The 16108-nt window shown below is 30.3% G+C and overlaps 1 protein-coding gene across 3 annotated transcripts in view; it reads left to right on the top strand.

The window, feature by feature from the left end:
- Window positions 1-7970: 7970 nt before the first annotated feature.
- LOC143240936 (cytokine-like nuclear factor N-PAC) overlaps window positions 7971-16108 on the top strand; it is a 33272-nt gene continuing 25134 nt past the window's right edge. Inside the window, exons 1-6 of one of the 3 annotated variants that reach the window (XM_076484205.1) lie at window positions 8078-8219; window positions 8328-8364; window positions 12824-12906; window positions 13099-13228; window positions 13710-13838; window positions 14397-14501. In XM_076484205.1, the coding sequence (XP_076340320.1) occupies window positions 8167-8219; window positions 8328-8364; window positions 12824-12906; window positions 13099-13228; window positions 13710-13838; window positions 14397-14501 (537 nt within the window). In that variant the 5' untranslated portion in view covers window positions 8078-8166. Of the gene's footprint in view, window positions 8220-8327; window positions 8365-12823; window positions 12907-13098; window positions 13229-13709; window positions 13839-14396; window positions 14502-16108 lie in introns of all 3 variants that reach the window. The other 2 variants (XM_076484203.1, XM_076484204.1) reach the window with 2 other exon arrangements.

Here is a 16108-nt window from a genome sequence, read left to right on the forward strand (position 1 = left end):
TCTGAAGCCCATGGATTTAACTGTTTGACCTTTCCATCGTGACCTGTCTCTATCTTTTCACTATATATAATGGTCATCTCACAAGTTACATCTGTTTTCAATGCATGTATTTCTCTCATTCCTTTTCATTTATATCGTTCTCATTAAATATTCAACTTTGCCCTTCGTTTCATTCCTTTATTTTTCCTTGGTCTTATTATATTTTCCTTCACTCTTTCTCTTTTATTTTTCCTTCTGTTCTTTGATTTTTCAACGAGAGGACTCCATCTGGAATGAAATTATGATGATGATGTGATGTTTGGATCCTCAGTGAGTTTCAGTCCTGCAGCTGTTTGGGCATTTGTGATACCATACTTCATAACCGAGGATCCGTATGGTGTACTTTTATTAACAATGTTTGGTTACAATTTATATTTTAGGGCTTCCTTTATCGGCCAGTAGATAACGCTATTCTCATTTGCTTCATAAAAAGATATATCTTCTTCTATGATATAAAGGAATTATAAAACACCATCCATGAAATAAAATAAGAACAAGTTTATAACATTTAGGAATGAGTAACTTCGTCACTCCAATTTTATATCTGTTATTTAGATAGATTGTTTCTTTCTTATTAATAATATAATATAAACACTTTTGTGAAGAAAACTTAAGAATAATTTAAATTTATTTTCAGGTCCAAATTATTTCACAAAGTTTCCTAAAAAAACAATACTGATTTGATCTATATTCCATCACAGAAATGTGTCTGTAACATTAGATATATAATCATCAGAATGCCCAAGATAATGGGGTATTTTGGCTTTCAGGCCTATTAAAGGGAATTTTTTTATAAGAAAAATTGTTAGGTTATACTACCCTGAGACACAGGAGTAAGAAATAACTGCCAGAACAAGAGAAGACTGCCAATGATGCACTCTTTGTTTTATACATAGGAACTAACAACAAATATAATAAAATATCAGTTCTATCGATCGTACAAACTGTAGGTAAAAGCATAACATCTTTATTTCAGCATTGAGACAGTATACTATCGCTCTAATGTTTTACTTACTCTCTCCTGACGAACAGGGGGATGAAATTTACATTTCACGTAAATAGAGCAAATCTTTATTTTAAGAAAGAAGTTGCCAGTCGTTAAGAAAAGTTTTATATTTTTCACTGACACAGTATCTGTGTAAGAGGTTTATGGATATGTGTATAGGACCAACGGAGTTAATTATAGTGTATTATATATATAGAAAAGATATCCAACTAAGAAACAAGCACGAAGGACATTTTGTCCACTTTACTACTTTTCACCGTGATATGCTTGTTTCGGAATTTATAAACTCTCGTTATAGATATCGTAGAATGTGTGAGATTTATATATCTATTTATGTATAATAAAATACACACATGATATCGTATTTCTCTTACTTAGATGTTGTCTTTGAATCAGATTTTGTTTAAATATCTGTGATTATTTTAAATGATTTTCTTTGAATCAATTTAATTGTTGGTAAAAGAGTAGACCAAGAATTGGCGGTGGGTGGTAATGACTAGCTGCCTTCCCTCTAGTCTTACACTGCTAAATTAGGGACGGCTAGCACAGATAGCCTTCGAGTAGCTTTGTGCGAAATTCAAAAAACAAAACAAACAAACAGAAATGTTAAAGCCTTGGTATTTTACAGAAATTATGTTTAAATTTGCTATTGTTTTATTCGAGTAAATTAAGAATAGGAGCAGAATAGAACTTGGTATACGATTTTAAAAATGGAGTTCCGTCATAAAACGTCCCAAGATTTATGGCATGTGTCAGTGTGAACATTCTGGCTTAGTTTGATTTTACTTTATTTTCAAACAAGAGGTAAGTAAAATACATCATCGATTGTGCCAATAAAATACATAATCTAAATAAAATGCCATGGTATAGCTATTAGGGAAAAAATTGTCTAGTTAGACATTCACATATCATCAACAAAGTAGGTGGAGCCATCATAATTTTATACCCAGTCTAATACTCATTTTTAAACGAGATAGCGCTATTGTTGTCGAATTGTTCCCTACCCATTTGTGTGTCAAGGTCGTCATTCACATCAAAGACAAGCATATAAGGATAATTTATGTTAAATGTGTTTTAAAAACGATAATTGAAGAAACGTATTCTGCTTAGAATTGTGTTTACAAACACCTCATTTTTTCCGTCTAGTCCTATTCTCACGTTGTTGAACTATATTGGGGGTTTCAATAATATGTCAATATTCTGGGGTCACGTTCAAAACCTTAAGTTTTGTAACCTGAAAGAATAAAAACAAAATCTTTCCAAAGTAAACCAATATATTTTGGAATGAATGCAATCACACAAATATTTATCCTATGGATGAAAAGTATTTTTACGGTTGTAAAAGTACTTTCATTGCAATATGATGTGTTCGTGATAGAAATACTTCCATCAATTAGTTGTTTAAACTCTTTGCAGGTTTTACACGAAGACGTCAGTGTCTTCAGATATTTATGAGTCTTTTTGTTTTCGGAGTACTTACACGATAAAAATGTGTTCTCACTTGTGAGTATTCTATGAACCAAATACTAGAAAGAGAATAGCTTTATAATGATGTATAGTTTGTCAGTATGTGCTTTACTAAGATATAAAACTAGTAAAGAATGAATATTGATTCATAACAGTTATCTTTCCCATAAACGTCGTTATAATAATAATTCAACACTCTATCGACTTGACTACACTAACCACTTTTCGTTTTGTCTTTGGACGAATAAACTTAAAGTTGAAAGAACTCTATGCATAAAATCTGCCATTGTAATTAACGTGGTATTACGACTTTAATGTTGTTATAAAGTGACGGTCAATCCCACAATTCCCGTAATTCTTTAAAATGTCTTACGTGTAATATTTCAGTGATTTAGAAAATAGTTTTAGGTGAGAAAAAGAGAAACGATTCACAGGTTACTTTATTAGGGACTTATGGATATTGACTATGGAAGATATGGAATCGTGAACATTTGTGTTGTTAGGACGGTGAAAGCTATATATTTAATGATTTTGAAAGTGTATAGACGATTACTGCTATTGTTGAGAGTAATTTTGACATAAAAGAAATTATATGCATTATTAACAGACATGTAGAAGTAGATATTATCATGTCATTATTTTTATAATACAACAACAGATACTTTTCGACTAGTTGTCAACGAAGGAATATTACCATTAACAATTCACACCCCCAATTGACGAAAATAGCATCACGTTATAAGCAAAAGTTTAAAAAATATTAGATGTTATACCCAGTTCGTCTTTTAATTAACTACATATTATTTAATGTTATCTCTCAAGGAATGTAACATATAATAATTGAATTTGGACAAAAGTTTAAATTCTTCACGCGACATTCCTATATAACATTGTAATTTATGATATTTAAATTATGGAAAGACGATAATCCTGACCTGACCTTAGGATATATATATATCCTAAGCATATATGGTTTATTTAAAGGTGTTTTAATTTTATTCTATCCCATTATGTATATTGAACATTAAATGATGTTTATAGATCATAGTAAATGATTCCCGAGTATTATTAAGCAAGATAAACCTTTTAATTTTCTAATAAATGGACACGTAACCCAGTCTGTTATCCAATTTACTATTTCTTATAAAATGTTGTTTTTTAGTATTTAGTAATTTTCACTGTCAATGTGAGGTAATATAAAATACTTATATTTACCTATATTAAAAATAAACATACTGTTATATCCCTTTTAATTAGGTTTTGTCCTGCTATATTTTTTTTAAATGGATGTAATTCTTTTCAAATGTGTTATCTCTTCCATTTCATACTGAATTTGTTAGGAAGTAGTGTTAGGCGAGAACAAGAAGCAATTTACATGTTAGTTTATTAAGGATTTGGTTCATTTTCAATATTGCACATAAAGAATCGTGAACATATGGTTTATAAGGACAGTGAAAGCTATATATGTAATGATTTTGAGAGGTATTGACGATCACCCTTATTGTTGAGAGTAATTTTAACATGATAAAAAATTTTATGCATTTTAACAGAATTGTCGAGGTGAAAATGTCTTGTCATTATTTATATATTAAACCATCGATTAATATCGGACCAGTTGTCTTCTAAGGAATAGTGTTATTAACATTTCATGCTCCCCATTTTCCAGAGAACCAGCATGTTATAAGCAAAACTTGAAAAGATATATGAAGTTAACCCCAATTAATTTTTAATTCATTACTTATTATTGTATTTTATCTCACAAGGAACGTAACATACAATAATTCTACTTTGAAAAAAGTTTAAATTCTCCACGAGACGTTCCAATATGACGTTGTTATTTATGATGTATGCTCTCTATATTCATAAGGCCATCATGCTGTGAGCAAAAGTTGAAAAATATGCTGACGTTCCAATATACTGTTTTAACATATGTTATGCGTATGGTGTATTTAAAGGTCTTTTACATTACACTATCGCATAGCATATTTTGAATATTTAATGACATTCATCGTGGATCGTACAAATTAGGTCAGGTTTAGTAAGAATTAGAATTAGGATTATGTTAGGTTATTTTAGGTTAGGTTATTTAAGTTAACCAAACCTAACCCTGATCTAACTTAACCTAAACAAACCTAAACCTGGCTTAACCAAAACCTAAACGTAACCCAACCTAATCTTGACCTTGCCGTAACCTAACCCTAACCTGACCTGACCTGACCTAACACTAAACTAACCTAATCTTACCTTAACCTAACCTAACCTTAACCTATACTAATCCTAACCCTAACCTTAACCTAACCTTACCTTAAGCTATTCTAACCTATACACAGCCCACGATACAACCTTCTAGATTATGTGTTACAGAAGTGATGTAAAAGAAAGTATGTTGTAGGTTTAAATATATAGCCCACGATAGTCAGTTACACAGCCTTCTGGATTATGTGTTACTGAGGTGATATAAAACAAAATATAATGTAGATTTAAGTATATAGCCCACGATAGTCAATGACACAACCTTCTAGATTATGTGTTACAGAGATAGCGTAAAACAAAACAATACATTGTAGGTTTAAATATATATCCAACGATATTCGGTAACACAACCTTCTAGATTATTGGTTAACAGAGAAAATGTAATACAAACCTCAGAAATATGTTGTAGACTTAAATATCATGATATATAGCCCAAGATAGTCGGTGACACAACCTTCTAGGTTATAGGTCATAGACGTGATGTAAAACGAGAAAAAAAAACTTTTGTAGGTTTAAAAATGTTGCATATAACTGTCAGGTACACATGCTCTCAAAACCTACTTTTTAATTATACGTTGTCATGGTGATCTGAATAAGAAAACAAACATTGTCAATCTTGAAGTGTAACACGATCGTTGATCTTTCCAGAACATCTTCCTGTTCGCATGTTGCTGTAGTGATATGAGACAAACATCATTGTTAGTTTTCCGTTGTTGCACACGATGGTTAAGCTTTCCAGAGCATCTTCCTTTCACATGTTGTTATTGTGATACAGGAAAAGTAAACATCATTGTTAGTTTAGCAATTGTCGAGTATACAATATGAAAATTCTGAAAGATATTTATGATGACTGTTATCGTTTATTGTGTGAGAAAAAAGGTCCTATAATAAAATTACCAAAACATGAACGTTACGATTTTTTTTAATGTCATATTTCGTTTTGTTTTCTCATGGTAAATTTTTGTGCATAGCGCATCTCTTATTGTGAATGTTACGTCTTTATTTTGTTTGTTTGTTTTAAATTTCGCACACAGCTACTCGAGGGCTATCTGTGCTCGCCGTCCCTAATTTAGCAGTGTAAGACTAGAGGGAAGGCAGCTAGTCATCGCCAACTCTTGGACTACTCTTTTACCAACGAATAGTGGGATTGACCGTAACATTATAACGCCCCACGGCTGAAAGGGGCGAGCATGTTTGGTGCGACGGGGATGCGAACCCGTGACCCTCAGATTACGAGTCGCACGCCTTAACACGCTTGGCCATGCCGGGCTGTTACGTCTTTATATAATTGTTCTCCTTATTATAACTTGATTGTTTTTGGCATGTAAAGTAATTTTGTTAGATTTAAATTAGAATGATTTTTAATGTGTTATTTTTATATAATGGAACATTATCATTAACCAAGAACATTATCAAAACCTATAAAGAACAGGATTTAAAACCCGCCAGAACATAATTAATTCGTACCGACATCATAATTCAAACTCACCATAATATGATTAACTCCTACCAAGATCATGAATTACAACCAATCCAGAACATGATCAAATCCTAACAACATCATGATTTTAAGCACACCAGAACATGAGTAACTCAAACCAACATCAGGCTCGGCATGGTTAGGGCGCTCGACTCGTAATTTGAGGGTTGTGGGTTTGCACTCCGTCATACCGAACATGCTCGGCCTTTCAGCCATGAGGGCGTTCTAATATTACGATCAATCTATTCACTATTCGTTCGTAAAAAAGTAACCCAAGAGTCGGCGGTGGGTGGTGATGACTAGCTGCCTTCCCTCTAGTCTTACATTGCTAAATTAATGACGGCTAACGCAGAAGGCCATCCTGTAGTTTTGCGCGAAATTCAAAAAACAAACAAACCTACCAACATCGTGATTTAAAATTTATCCAGATTAAACCAGGAACGTGATGAAAACATGAGAATTACACGATGAAACCCAACAAAATTAAAACTCCTGACGAGAATGTTTTAATACCGCATAAAATTCACCAGTAACATGATTAAAACCCGACAAAAGCAAGATTAAAGCCCATAAAGAGCTTTATCGATACCTAGAGAATAATTAGTTTTTCACTTAGAAAATAAGAAACTGTAGAAATATTCATTTAAGAATTAAAATTTAAATGTGGAAAGCTAGTTAAACATTTGAAATGAATAGGCCTAATATTAGTGATACCACATTCTTCTTATCCTTTTTGTTTTCATTTCTATTCTAAATCATTTGTTGGTTTGATTAGCATTTCAGTCTTTTGTCTGTTTTTGAAATTAACGATGAGAAACAATGTTAAATTTGTAATAAAGATTTTTTTATGACTGATTTATGCCGTCTTTAAACTTAATTGTTCTTTTTTAAATCTATGTTTTAAACTTTATCGTTACATAGTAGAATGTCACAATCGTTTTCATAGTTCATTTATTAATTGTTCTTTTTTAAATCTATGTTTTAAACTTTATCGTTACATAGTAGAATGTCACAATCGTTTTCATAGTTCATTTATTAATTGTTCTTTTTTAAATCTATGTTTTAAACTTTATCGTTACATAGTAGAATGTCACAATCGTTTTCATAGTTCATTTATAAATAACGCCCAATATTTGACAATCAACAAAATTCGATTTAAACAAAGTTCATAAACGTGTCTAATATACTGTTTGTTGTCAGTGTGGGTGATATGTAAACTGCGAATGTGTGTTTTTCTTATAGTAAAGCCACGCCGGGCTATTTACTTTGTCCATCAAGAGAAATCGTACTCCTGATTTTAGCGTTGTGAACCGCAGATGTATCGCTATCCCAACGGGGACCGGATGTAAACTTTGAAAATGACTTAAGAATGTCGAAAAGTTGTTATGTACTTTATTTTATTTGAAGTTTTAATACCCATACCAGCCGTCTTGAGAATACGTTTTTACTTCAAGTGGATTTCTCGTCATGACGTACATAAACTCACTTTATGTTTGTTGAACACTGCTCTTGCATATGAATATTCAGTTATTCAGAATGTTATACCTTGACTCTACTTAGATTATGGCTAGAAGTCGAAGACTGGCAGAATTTAAGTTTCCATTCCCCGAAAACATCGTACTTTTCTAAATAACGTTAAGAAAAATAACTATATGTTTATCGTGTAAAAATGAGAATCACCTTTTTTCACTCATACAGTTAAAACATTTATATATATTATTTATTTATAGTTTTATGGAGTCTTTTTCTATCCACCATTTGTTTCTGTTTTAAATAAAAATATAAAATTTTAAAATATAATCCATTACTCGAACCTAGTTCAGATTATTTGTGAATAAGTTGGAAATATTGTGCTGCCGCCTGCTCTGATGAAAGTAATTCAAGTTGGACGCAGGCGTTCGTCCTTTTCAAATTACCAAGTATGGCTGAGATTACTAATGTGGTGTCAAAATTCAGTATAGGTGATCCTGTATGGTAAGAACAAATTTTGGTTTTTACGTTTTATATTGATCACTTCAAATGGCATGTAGTTGAATATTTATTATAACAGTTTTAATTATTATGCCTGATTTATTGTTACAGGGCTAAGATGAAAGGATTTTTCCCATGGCCTGGCAAGGTAAGAACTAAGATTAATAAGAATTTGTAATGTAATATTGTGTACGTACAGTATGCACTCCACCACTGTATAAACCCGATTCTTATTCTTTTGGTTTCGTCTTATACGATGTTACTAATCAGAGGTGGACTGTCTGGACCCGATGTATATCGGTGACAAATGATAAATCGAATGGTAGATTGGGCTTCCCATTTATTTTGTAGTAAGACTAAGGGTAAGGTTGCTTTGTACAAAAGTTATTGAGTTAGGCCTCGAGTAGAAAGTATCCATCGTGAATAAATCCAACTAATCCGTCGTCATTGACGCTTAGTAACTTTGGCTTTGTAAACTGTCACTCCTTCACACGTGTAGTCAGCATTTAAAATTACTTAATTATGAGTATTAGCAAAACAACATTTTATAATTATTATTATTTAAGCTTAGATATTTTTCACATTTCAGTTTTTGAGTGTATGGTAATTTTATTATAACTTGCAAAGAATTCATCTTCACATTTTAACTTGTATATAGTAATTTCATATCAGAGCAAACTATGCACTTAGAACAAAACTAAAGTAAATGTGATTACTTTTTCTTATGGTATTACTTAAATACTGGTGATGATTTGGATACATTTTTTCAGTAGTTGGTTAAGTCCCCCCATTAATGATTTTTACAGCTGTAAATCCAGTAATACCTTTGGTTAGTACTAGGAAATTTAGTGTGATTCTAAATTTATATATTGAGCTATCAGTGCAAAAAACCTAGTATAACAATAAATTATACTTAATAAAACTAAACATTTTTTTTAAACATTCAAGTCAATACTTTTAATGGAACTTTAAAGATGTAATAACACAGAACACACAGACAGTAACTGTTAGCTACAAGGACCATCATAGATTCAATGTTTGTTGAATAACATGACATCAGTGTAGACAAACCTTTCCACAATCATCCATACAAAATGTGAGAAGTTCAAATCCATCAAGTGGCTCTGACATTGTGCCTTTAGCCTGTTATTTGAGATAAATTAGTATAACATGTATTACTGTTTAGGTGTTGAGACTAGTAGCAGAACATTATCAACAGTATAGCCAGAAAGTAAAGATAAATAAACTGCATACCTGTTGTAAAATATAGCAATGTTAAATGTAATACAAATATATTGAACATACTATTAGAAGTGTCTAACACAACTAAACTGACTTTAAACACATAAAATATATGGAAAAGCAGAGCAGCAGGAAGTAATAAATAAATTGTTTGTAAAAGATGAAAGGTAAGCATGATAAAATAATATAAATTATGTATAATAATATGACTTAGAAAGGAAAGTAAGAAACATTGTAAATATAGCAAAACCAGTGGAGCTTAACAATTAATGTAATGCCATATACTGAACAAGTGTATAGATAGTAAGAACTGAAACTGATGGAAGGTTAAGTTGATTGTGTTTTTTACTACCTTAAGCAGTTTTTAAAGAAATACAATTACAGACATGAAAAGTTTTGGTATTCTGTAAGCTTCTAATTAATTTACAAAGGAAAGTGAATGAATTTTGTGTTTACCATGCAAGAGGGGATACTGCATGAAACTGAAACATTCAAGTTCATTTTCTCTATTGTCATGAAGTCTTGCAATGTTGAGCAAAGTTTATTATATCTATAAAATGTGAGTAAATATTGTACCTTAAGTCGCTTAGAAACGGCAAGTTCATGACTTCCAAAGTTCATATTATTCAGAACTTTGAGTTTAAATGTTCAATTAACAAAGCTAATATTTAAATGTAGATGAGATATTGTTGTTATTGAATTTTATTTTAATTGTTTTGAAATGCATTTGATTTAAATTTTGAAGTTAGTAAAACTTAAATTAGAATTCTAGTAAAGTAATACTGGCCCAAATTTTCTATAGTCTACAGAATGTAGGATCTGTTTAAGTACTCTGTTATCTACAAAAGAAATAATAGCATTGATTTATATTGCTGAAGTTAACTTCACTATCTTTACTTATAATGTTTGTATTATTTGCAAAATGTTAAAATACATGCTTAATTAACTTTAATTTTAAAAGTTAAATATGTTGTAAAAATTCAAAAGACAGCTAAAATAAGACAAAGTAGGTTTAAAAATTTTTGCCACTGTTAATTTGGCATCTTCGGGTGTTTGGCACAGCTAAACACAACAAATACACTCAACTGATGACATCACAAACATCTTGAATTTAGCATACATATCTTAAGCTCAAGGTTGTATCAATAATTAGGTCAATTTAAGTGTTGTGCCAAGTACCTGTGATGCTACATATATAGCTACAAACATTATTTTTGGATTATGTTTTTCTATCTCATTTTTGTAGTTTTTTGAACTTTTTAAATTTTACAGTGTGGGATAGTTCCAACACTTTAATATGTTTATTGGAAAATTTTGAAATATGTATAAATGATTGGAAAGATTCCAGATGGAGGGCTGTTAGGATTATAGAATTATCATACAGGAATAGGTTAATATCTTCTATTTTCTTAAGAAAAGAAGGGGTAAGAGGTGATTGTATTTAAGTTCACAAGATTATGTAGTATAATGATAGGATAAAAGCCTCCAGTTCTCTTCTTCTGAAGACAGTAGGTTGGAATAAGTTAAACTTGAGAAAGGCTGGCCCTCCAATAAGATAGTTTGATTTCTCTGAATGTATATTTTCCTTATAGAATAAGCTTATTTTAGCAGTTGTAGATATTCACAAAAAAATGTTAAAATGGAAGTGACCAAGTTCCTCATAAAGAGAAGTGGGTTTAGATTTTTGCCTTTTTTTTAAAGGTAGATGTGTGTAAACAATCAAGTGTAACATTGTCTGTGTGTTACTTTATGATTGTGTAAACAATCAAGTGTAACATTGTCTGTGTGTTACTTTGTGATTGTGTAAACAATCAAGTGTAACATTGTCTGTGTGTTACTTTGTGTAAACAATCAAGTGTAACATTGTCTGTGTGTTACTTTGTGTAAACAATCAAGTGTAACATTGTCTGTGTGTTACTTTGTGTAAACAATCAAGTGTAACACTGTCTGTGTGTTACTTTGTGTAAACAATCAAGTGTAACACTGTCTGTGTGTTTCTTTCTGAAGAATTGTAAAATTACTAATGCTTTTATTATTTCATTTATTTGCATATTCCTTTGAAAACTTTCACCAGTTGCCCACATGTTATTGCCTATGAATGATTTTAATACAAAAATTATAATTATTTGTATCTCTACAGAACTACTATGTAGTGATCCATTATTCTGTCCACTTTTTACGTGTTTAGTGTATTACAGCCTGACATTTGCATGATTTTACAAACTTTCTTTCATAGGAAGTTTGGTGGTAAAATGTTTTGTGGGGCTGAGAGAGATTTCCATATGTTTAGTGGCATGGATGAAAACTAGAAATAAAACTGAAATTATGTTTTGCAAGTTAGGGCATCATAAGCAATAAATAGTTTCACTAAAATAAAACTTCATGATAAAGTGCAAGTGCATGTATTTTTGTTAGATAATACTCTTTGAATATGAGATATTACAAGGTTAGGATATTAGAAATAAGTTAAAACATACTGTCCATAAACACTTATGATCGCCTCTGAACTGTATAAATTTCATTTCTTCTTTAGCCAGATATGAATATAGAAGTTATTGCAGTAATGTCTTACAATTTTTATTTTGTACCCTGTTCTGTATAATATTGCTTTATTAGATTTTGGGTTATTGATTTGTTTTTGCTATAATGAAATATTAAGTGTGCTAACAGCTACCATAATTTCTCTATATTTTGAATTTTCTATATTAGTTTTTGGATTGACAAAATTATCATTTGTAACAAAGTAAAATTGACTTTTTTGTGAATTTTGGCTTTGTACATTTTTTTATTCTGGGTTACATGATTTAAATTTGTTTTCAGTATTTAGGAGAAATTATTTATGCCATTTATGTGAACTTACATTAACGGATATTTTTTTAGAAAGTCTGTCGTAGTTTGTGTATTTTTAGCTTGTTCTTCCTATCTTTGTTGCTTTAAATGGAATTGTCTTCATGTATTGGTCTAACATATTTTATCGTATATTTCTTTTTTGAGTAATAAAATGTTTATAACTTCTGGGGTGCTATTTTACTATTGAAACATTTAAATGTTATTCCTACAGTAATTATTTGACTATTATTTCATCTGAAGAAGAATGCTTTCATTTTTTGCCATGTTTCATTGTTCATTCTAGCAGCTAAACTCATTTTCATAACCTTTAATCTTTGGGCTGGCATATCTTAAGGTTGATTTTGAAGTGATATATGTATATGTTCATGCTGTGCCTTGGTAATCTTGTATTGTTTTACTGCCAATATTTGTTTTGCTTGTTATGAATGTGTGAATTACTTTATAATGTATTATTAAACATTATTGTTTTAGGTTTATCACTTTTCTCATAAACATGAAACTGCATGTACTTACAGGTTGTTAGTCCCACAAAAGATGTTAAAAGACCAGCTTTGAAGAAATCTATGCACTGTGTTTACTTCTTTGGTACAAAGAACTAGTGAGTATATATAGCAAGTATATGTTGGAATTATTTGATTATGTAGTTAAAGACAGAAGAAAGAAACCTGAGACTTAATTTTTCTTCTTCTAAGATAATATTTGATGTAACAACCTTGAAAATTCTCATATTTCAGGTGAAATACGTATGTAGAAACATTTATTACAGAATTCTTTTTGATTTTTGTTGCAGTGCTTGGGTTCTTGAAGAACATATCAAGCCATACTTAGAGTTTAAAGAAATGCACACACAGAAAAGTAAATCTAGCTCTTTCAAAGAAGCTGTAGAGACAGCTGATGATTATGTGAAAAGCCTACCAGAGGTAATTATTAGTAATACAAGTTGTAAAATAACTCCATTATTTTGTCATTTCTGCATTCAAGTGTTTAATAGAAGATTGGTAACACATTTTTCAAATAACAAGCTATTTGACTGATATGTTATAGAACAATACCAAATGGTGAGTGCAGCATGAAAAGATTCAATTACTTTTATAAAAGTATGTTGACTACTGTGCTTCATTACCTTAGAAATAAGATGTTTCTATTAGTGACATTTTATATGTAGCTTTACAGTTGGTCATGTGTATCACTTAAGGAGCTAAATGTGTATCTCATGCAACATGAACTGTAATTTAATATTTTTATATCTAGATCCTTATCAATTCAATTTGAAATTATACTTTATTTTCTGCTTAAAGTAGAAGTTTTGAAGCAGTTTTAGGTTAGAAATATTTGATGAATAAATTATTTTTTGTGTGTTAAATGCCCATAGTTTACCATTGACTGTGGTTTTCATTTCAGAAGGCAGTTAGAACATCAGAATTACCAAGTATAGAAGAAGAGATAGCCACAATATTTCCTGATGGAACAAAAAAGGCAGAAAAGCCACACAGGGATTATTCCCGAACTCCATTCCTTGGCCGCACAAAAGTATGTCTAAATCTTTTGGCTCACTGTGTGTGTCTAAAACTATTAATAAATTGAACTAACTTTATTTGTCATTATTTATATGAAGAAGGAATTATCCAACATTGTATTTGATCAAACAGGATTTGCTAGCTTCCAGTTTAGTTTTGCAATGTTTGTAAATTTCAAAATCATTTTTATTTTTCTGTAACAGAAATAGGAATTTCTTAGATGTGAGACAAACACTGTTAACTCTGAATAAGAAATGTTGTGCATGTTTATATAGGTAACATAACAGAAATGTGTTTTGTGTGTTAAACTAAAGGAGCAATAATCAGAGTTAAAATACTTGATATCTGTATGAATAGTCACAGAAGAGAAGTTTGATACTTTAAAATTTATCTAGGAAGAAAGATGTCCATAAATAATCCAGAGTTGTAGTTTAAATGTCTAAATTGTCACCTATTTGTAAGAATATTGGTAGTGCTTTCAAAATCTTACGTTTAGGTTAGAATTATAACATAAAAATGTACGTGCTTATGGAATATAAATGTATGAATATTTAAATGTTTTTTGTCAAAGTGTACAGGTAGAGAAAATGACTCCTCAAAAACAAATTCTGTTCCAATGAAAAACCGTAGAGGAAAGCAACAAAATGAGAGATATGAGAAATTGAAGAAAAACAAGGTAAGTCAGTCAGTTTTTTCCACTTTTTCTAATAATGAAACAGGATTATACTTTACACTATCATTCTAGAATACTCTATAAAAAAAATATTACCTGATATGATTTTTACTTTTTCTTTATTTATATAAAGACTGTTTTGCAAAGAAACCAGCTTGAACTTGAATACATTTGTAGTGAATCTAGTTTTTTAATATTTTTGTGATGGATCACAGGTCAAAGGCCGTGTCATCATGTTTGTTCACTTGCATTAAAAATTTTATTGAACTACTATTTTATAAATTTATGTTAATACATTTGGATTCAAATTGTAGGTGATAATTCAAATTTTAATATTATATATATGAGTTGACTTCATAATTTAAAAGTATTAAAAGAACACACCTAAATATATATTTTAGTGAGTTGCACGGAATGTTATATGTTGCAGTGGTTCAACTTAAATGTTTATGATATCAAAGTACTAAGTCTATAGTTTTGTACAGATTAGGAACTCAAATTACTGATACTAACAAGCTAGAATATAAAATAAGAATCTCGTATCTTTTATTTTTGTTGTGGAATAGCTAGTGTACAATCATATATGGTTGCCCTGTTCATTTCTTTCCATTTTTGCAAATGGCTCCTTATGTACACTTTCTTAGATATGTAACATAAATAACCAACCAACAGCTTAGAATGTTTTCATAGTAGTTTTCTCAGCCATTTTAATCTGTGAAAAGGCAACCACATTCTTTTGAATCAAGATTTCAAGGAGGTAGGTTGTGTCTTTAGTCTGCTTGAAGTTTCCTATATTTTTTAAGACCTAAATACAGCTTACTTACTAACATTAATAAATTACAGTGTAATTTTATGGTATTAGTATAGTATTTATGATTTTTTGGTTATTTAACTGTAGGTATAAAACCTAAAATAAAATTTTGATATTCTCCACCTGCATAATTTTAAAAGGCTTAACAACCTATGTCCAGCAGCAACCCAATTTAAAGGTCGTAGCTAAAAGAGACAATTATTTGGTTTACTTCTTTATTTAATGTTCTATATTTTAAGAAAAATAAGTTTCATAATTATTTCTAAGCACTTATAATTTTTATACATAAATAATATATAATAATTGAAATGTTACTATATTAAAAACTACTAGTCCATTAAAACACAGCCAAGTTTTGGTCACTTTATAAAGAATAAGGTCAGTTTTATATTACTGGATATAGTAGCATGAGTGCACGAGTTCCACATCAATGCAAGTTATGTAATATTAGCTAGGCCCAACTTGAAGGTCAGTGTAATAAAATGAGTGTGTGTATATAAACATATTATGAGACTTAAGCTACTTAGACTAAATGACTAAACATTTGTATTTTCATGTTATAATCTGTAGTTATTCTAGTACAAAAAACAATTTATATTTATTTCCTAATATTTTTATGGTGGCTACAAGGCTGGTCAGCTGACAGATCCCACATAGTTAGGGTACAGAAAATAAAAAAGTCTTACTGAAAACAAACATTTGAAATGTATTTAGGAGATTTTAGAGATTAAGTAAATAATATTGGAGATTTTTGGAACAAAGAATAGTATTTTAATCGTAACATGAAATCACTTTGCAC

The sequence above is a fragment of the Tachypleus tridentatus genome, chromosome 13 (genome assembly GCF_004210375.1).
Source record: "Tachypleus tridentatus isolate NWPU-2018 chromosome 13, ASM421037v1, whole genome shotgun sequence".
Taxonomy (NCBI): Eukaryota; Metazoa; Arthropoda; class Merostomata; order Xiphosura; family Limulidae; genus Tachypleus; species Tachypleus tridentatus.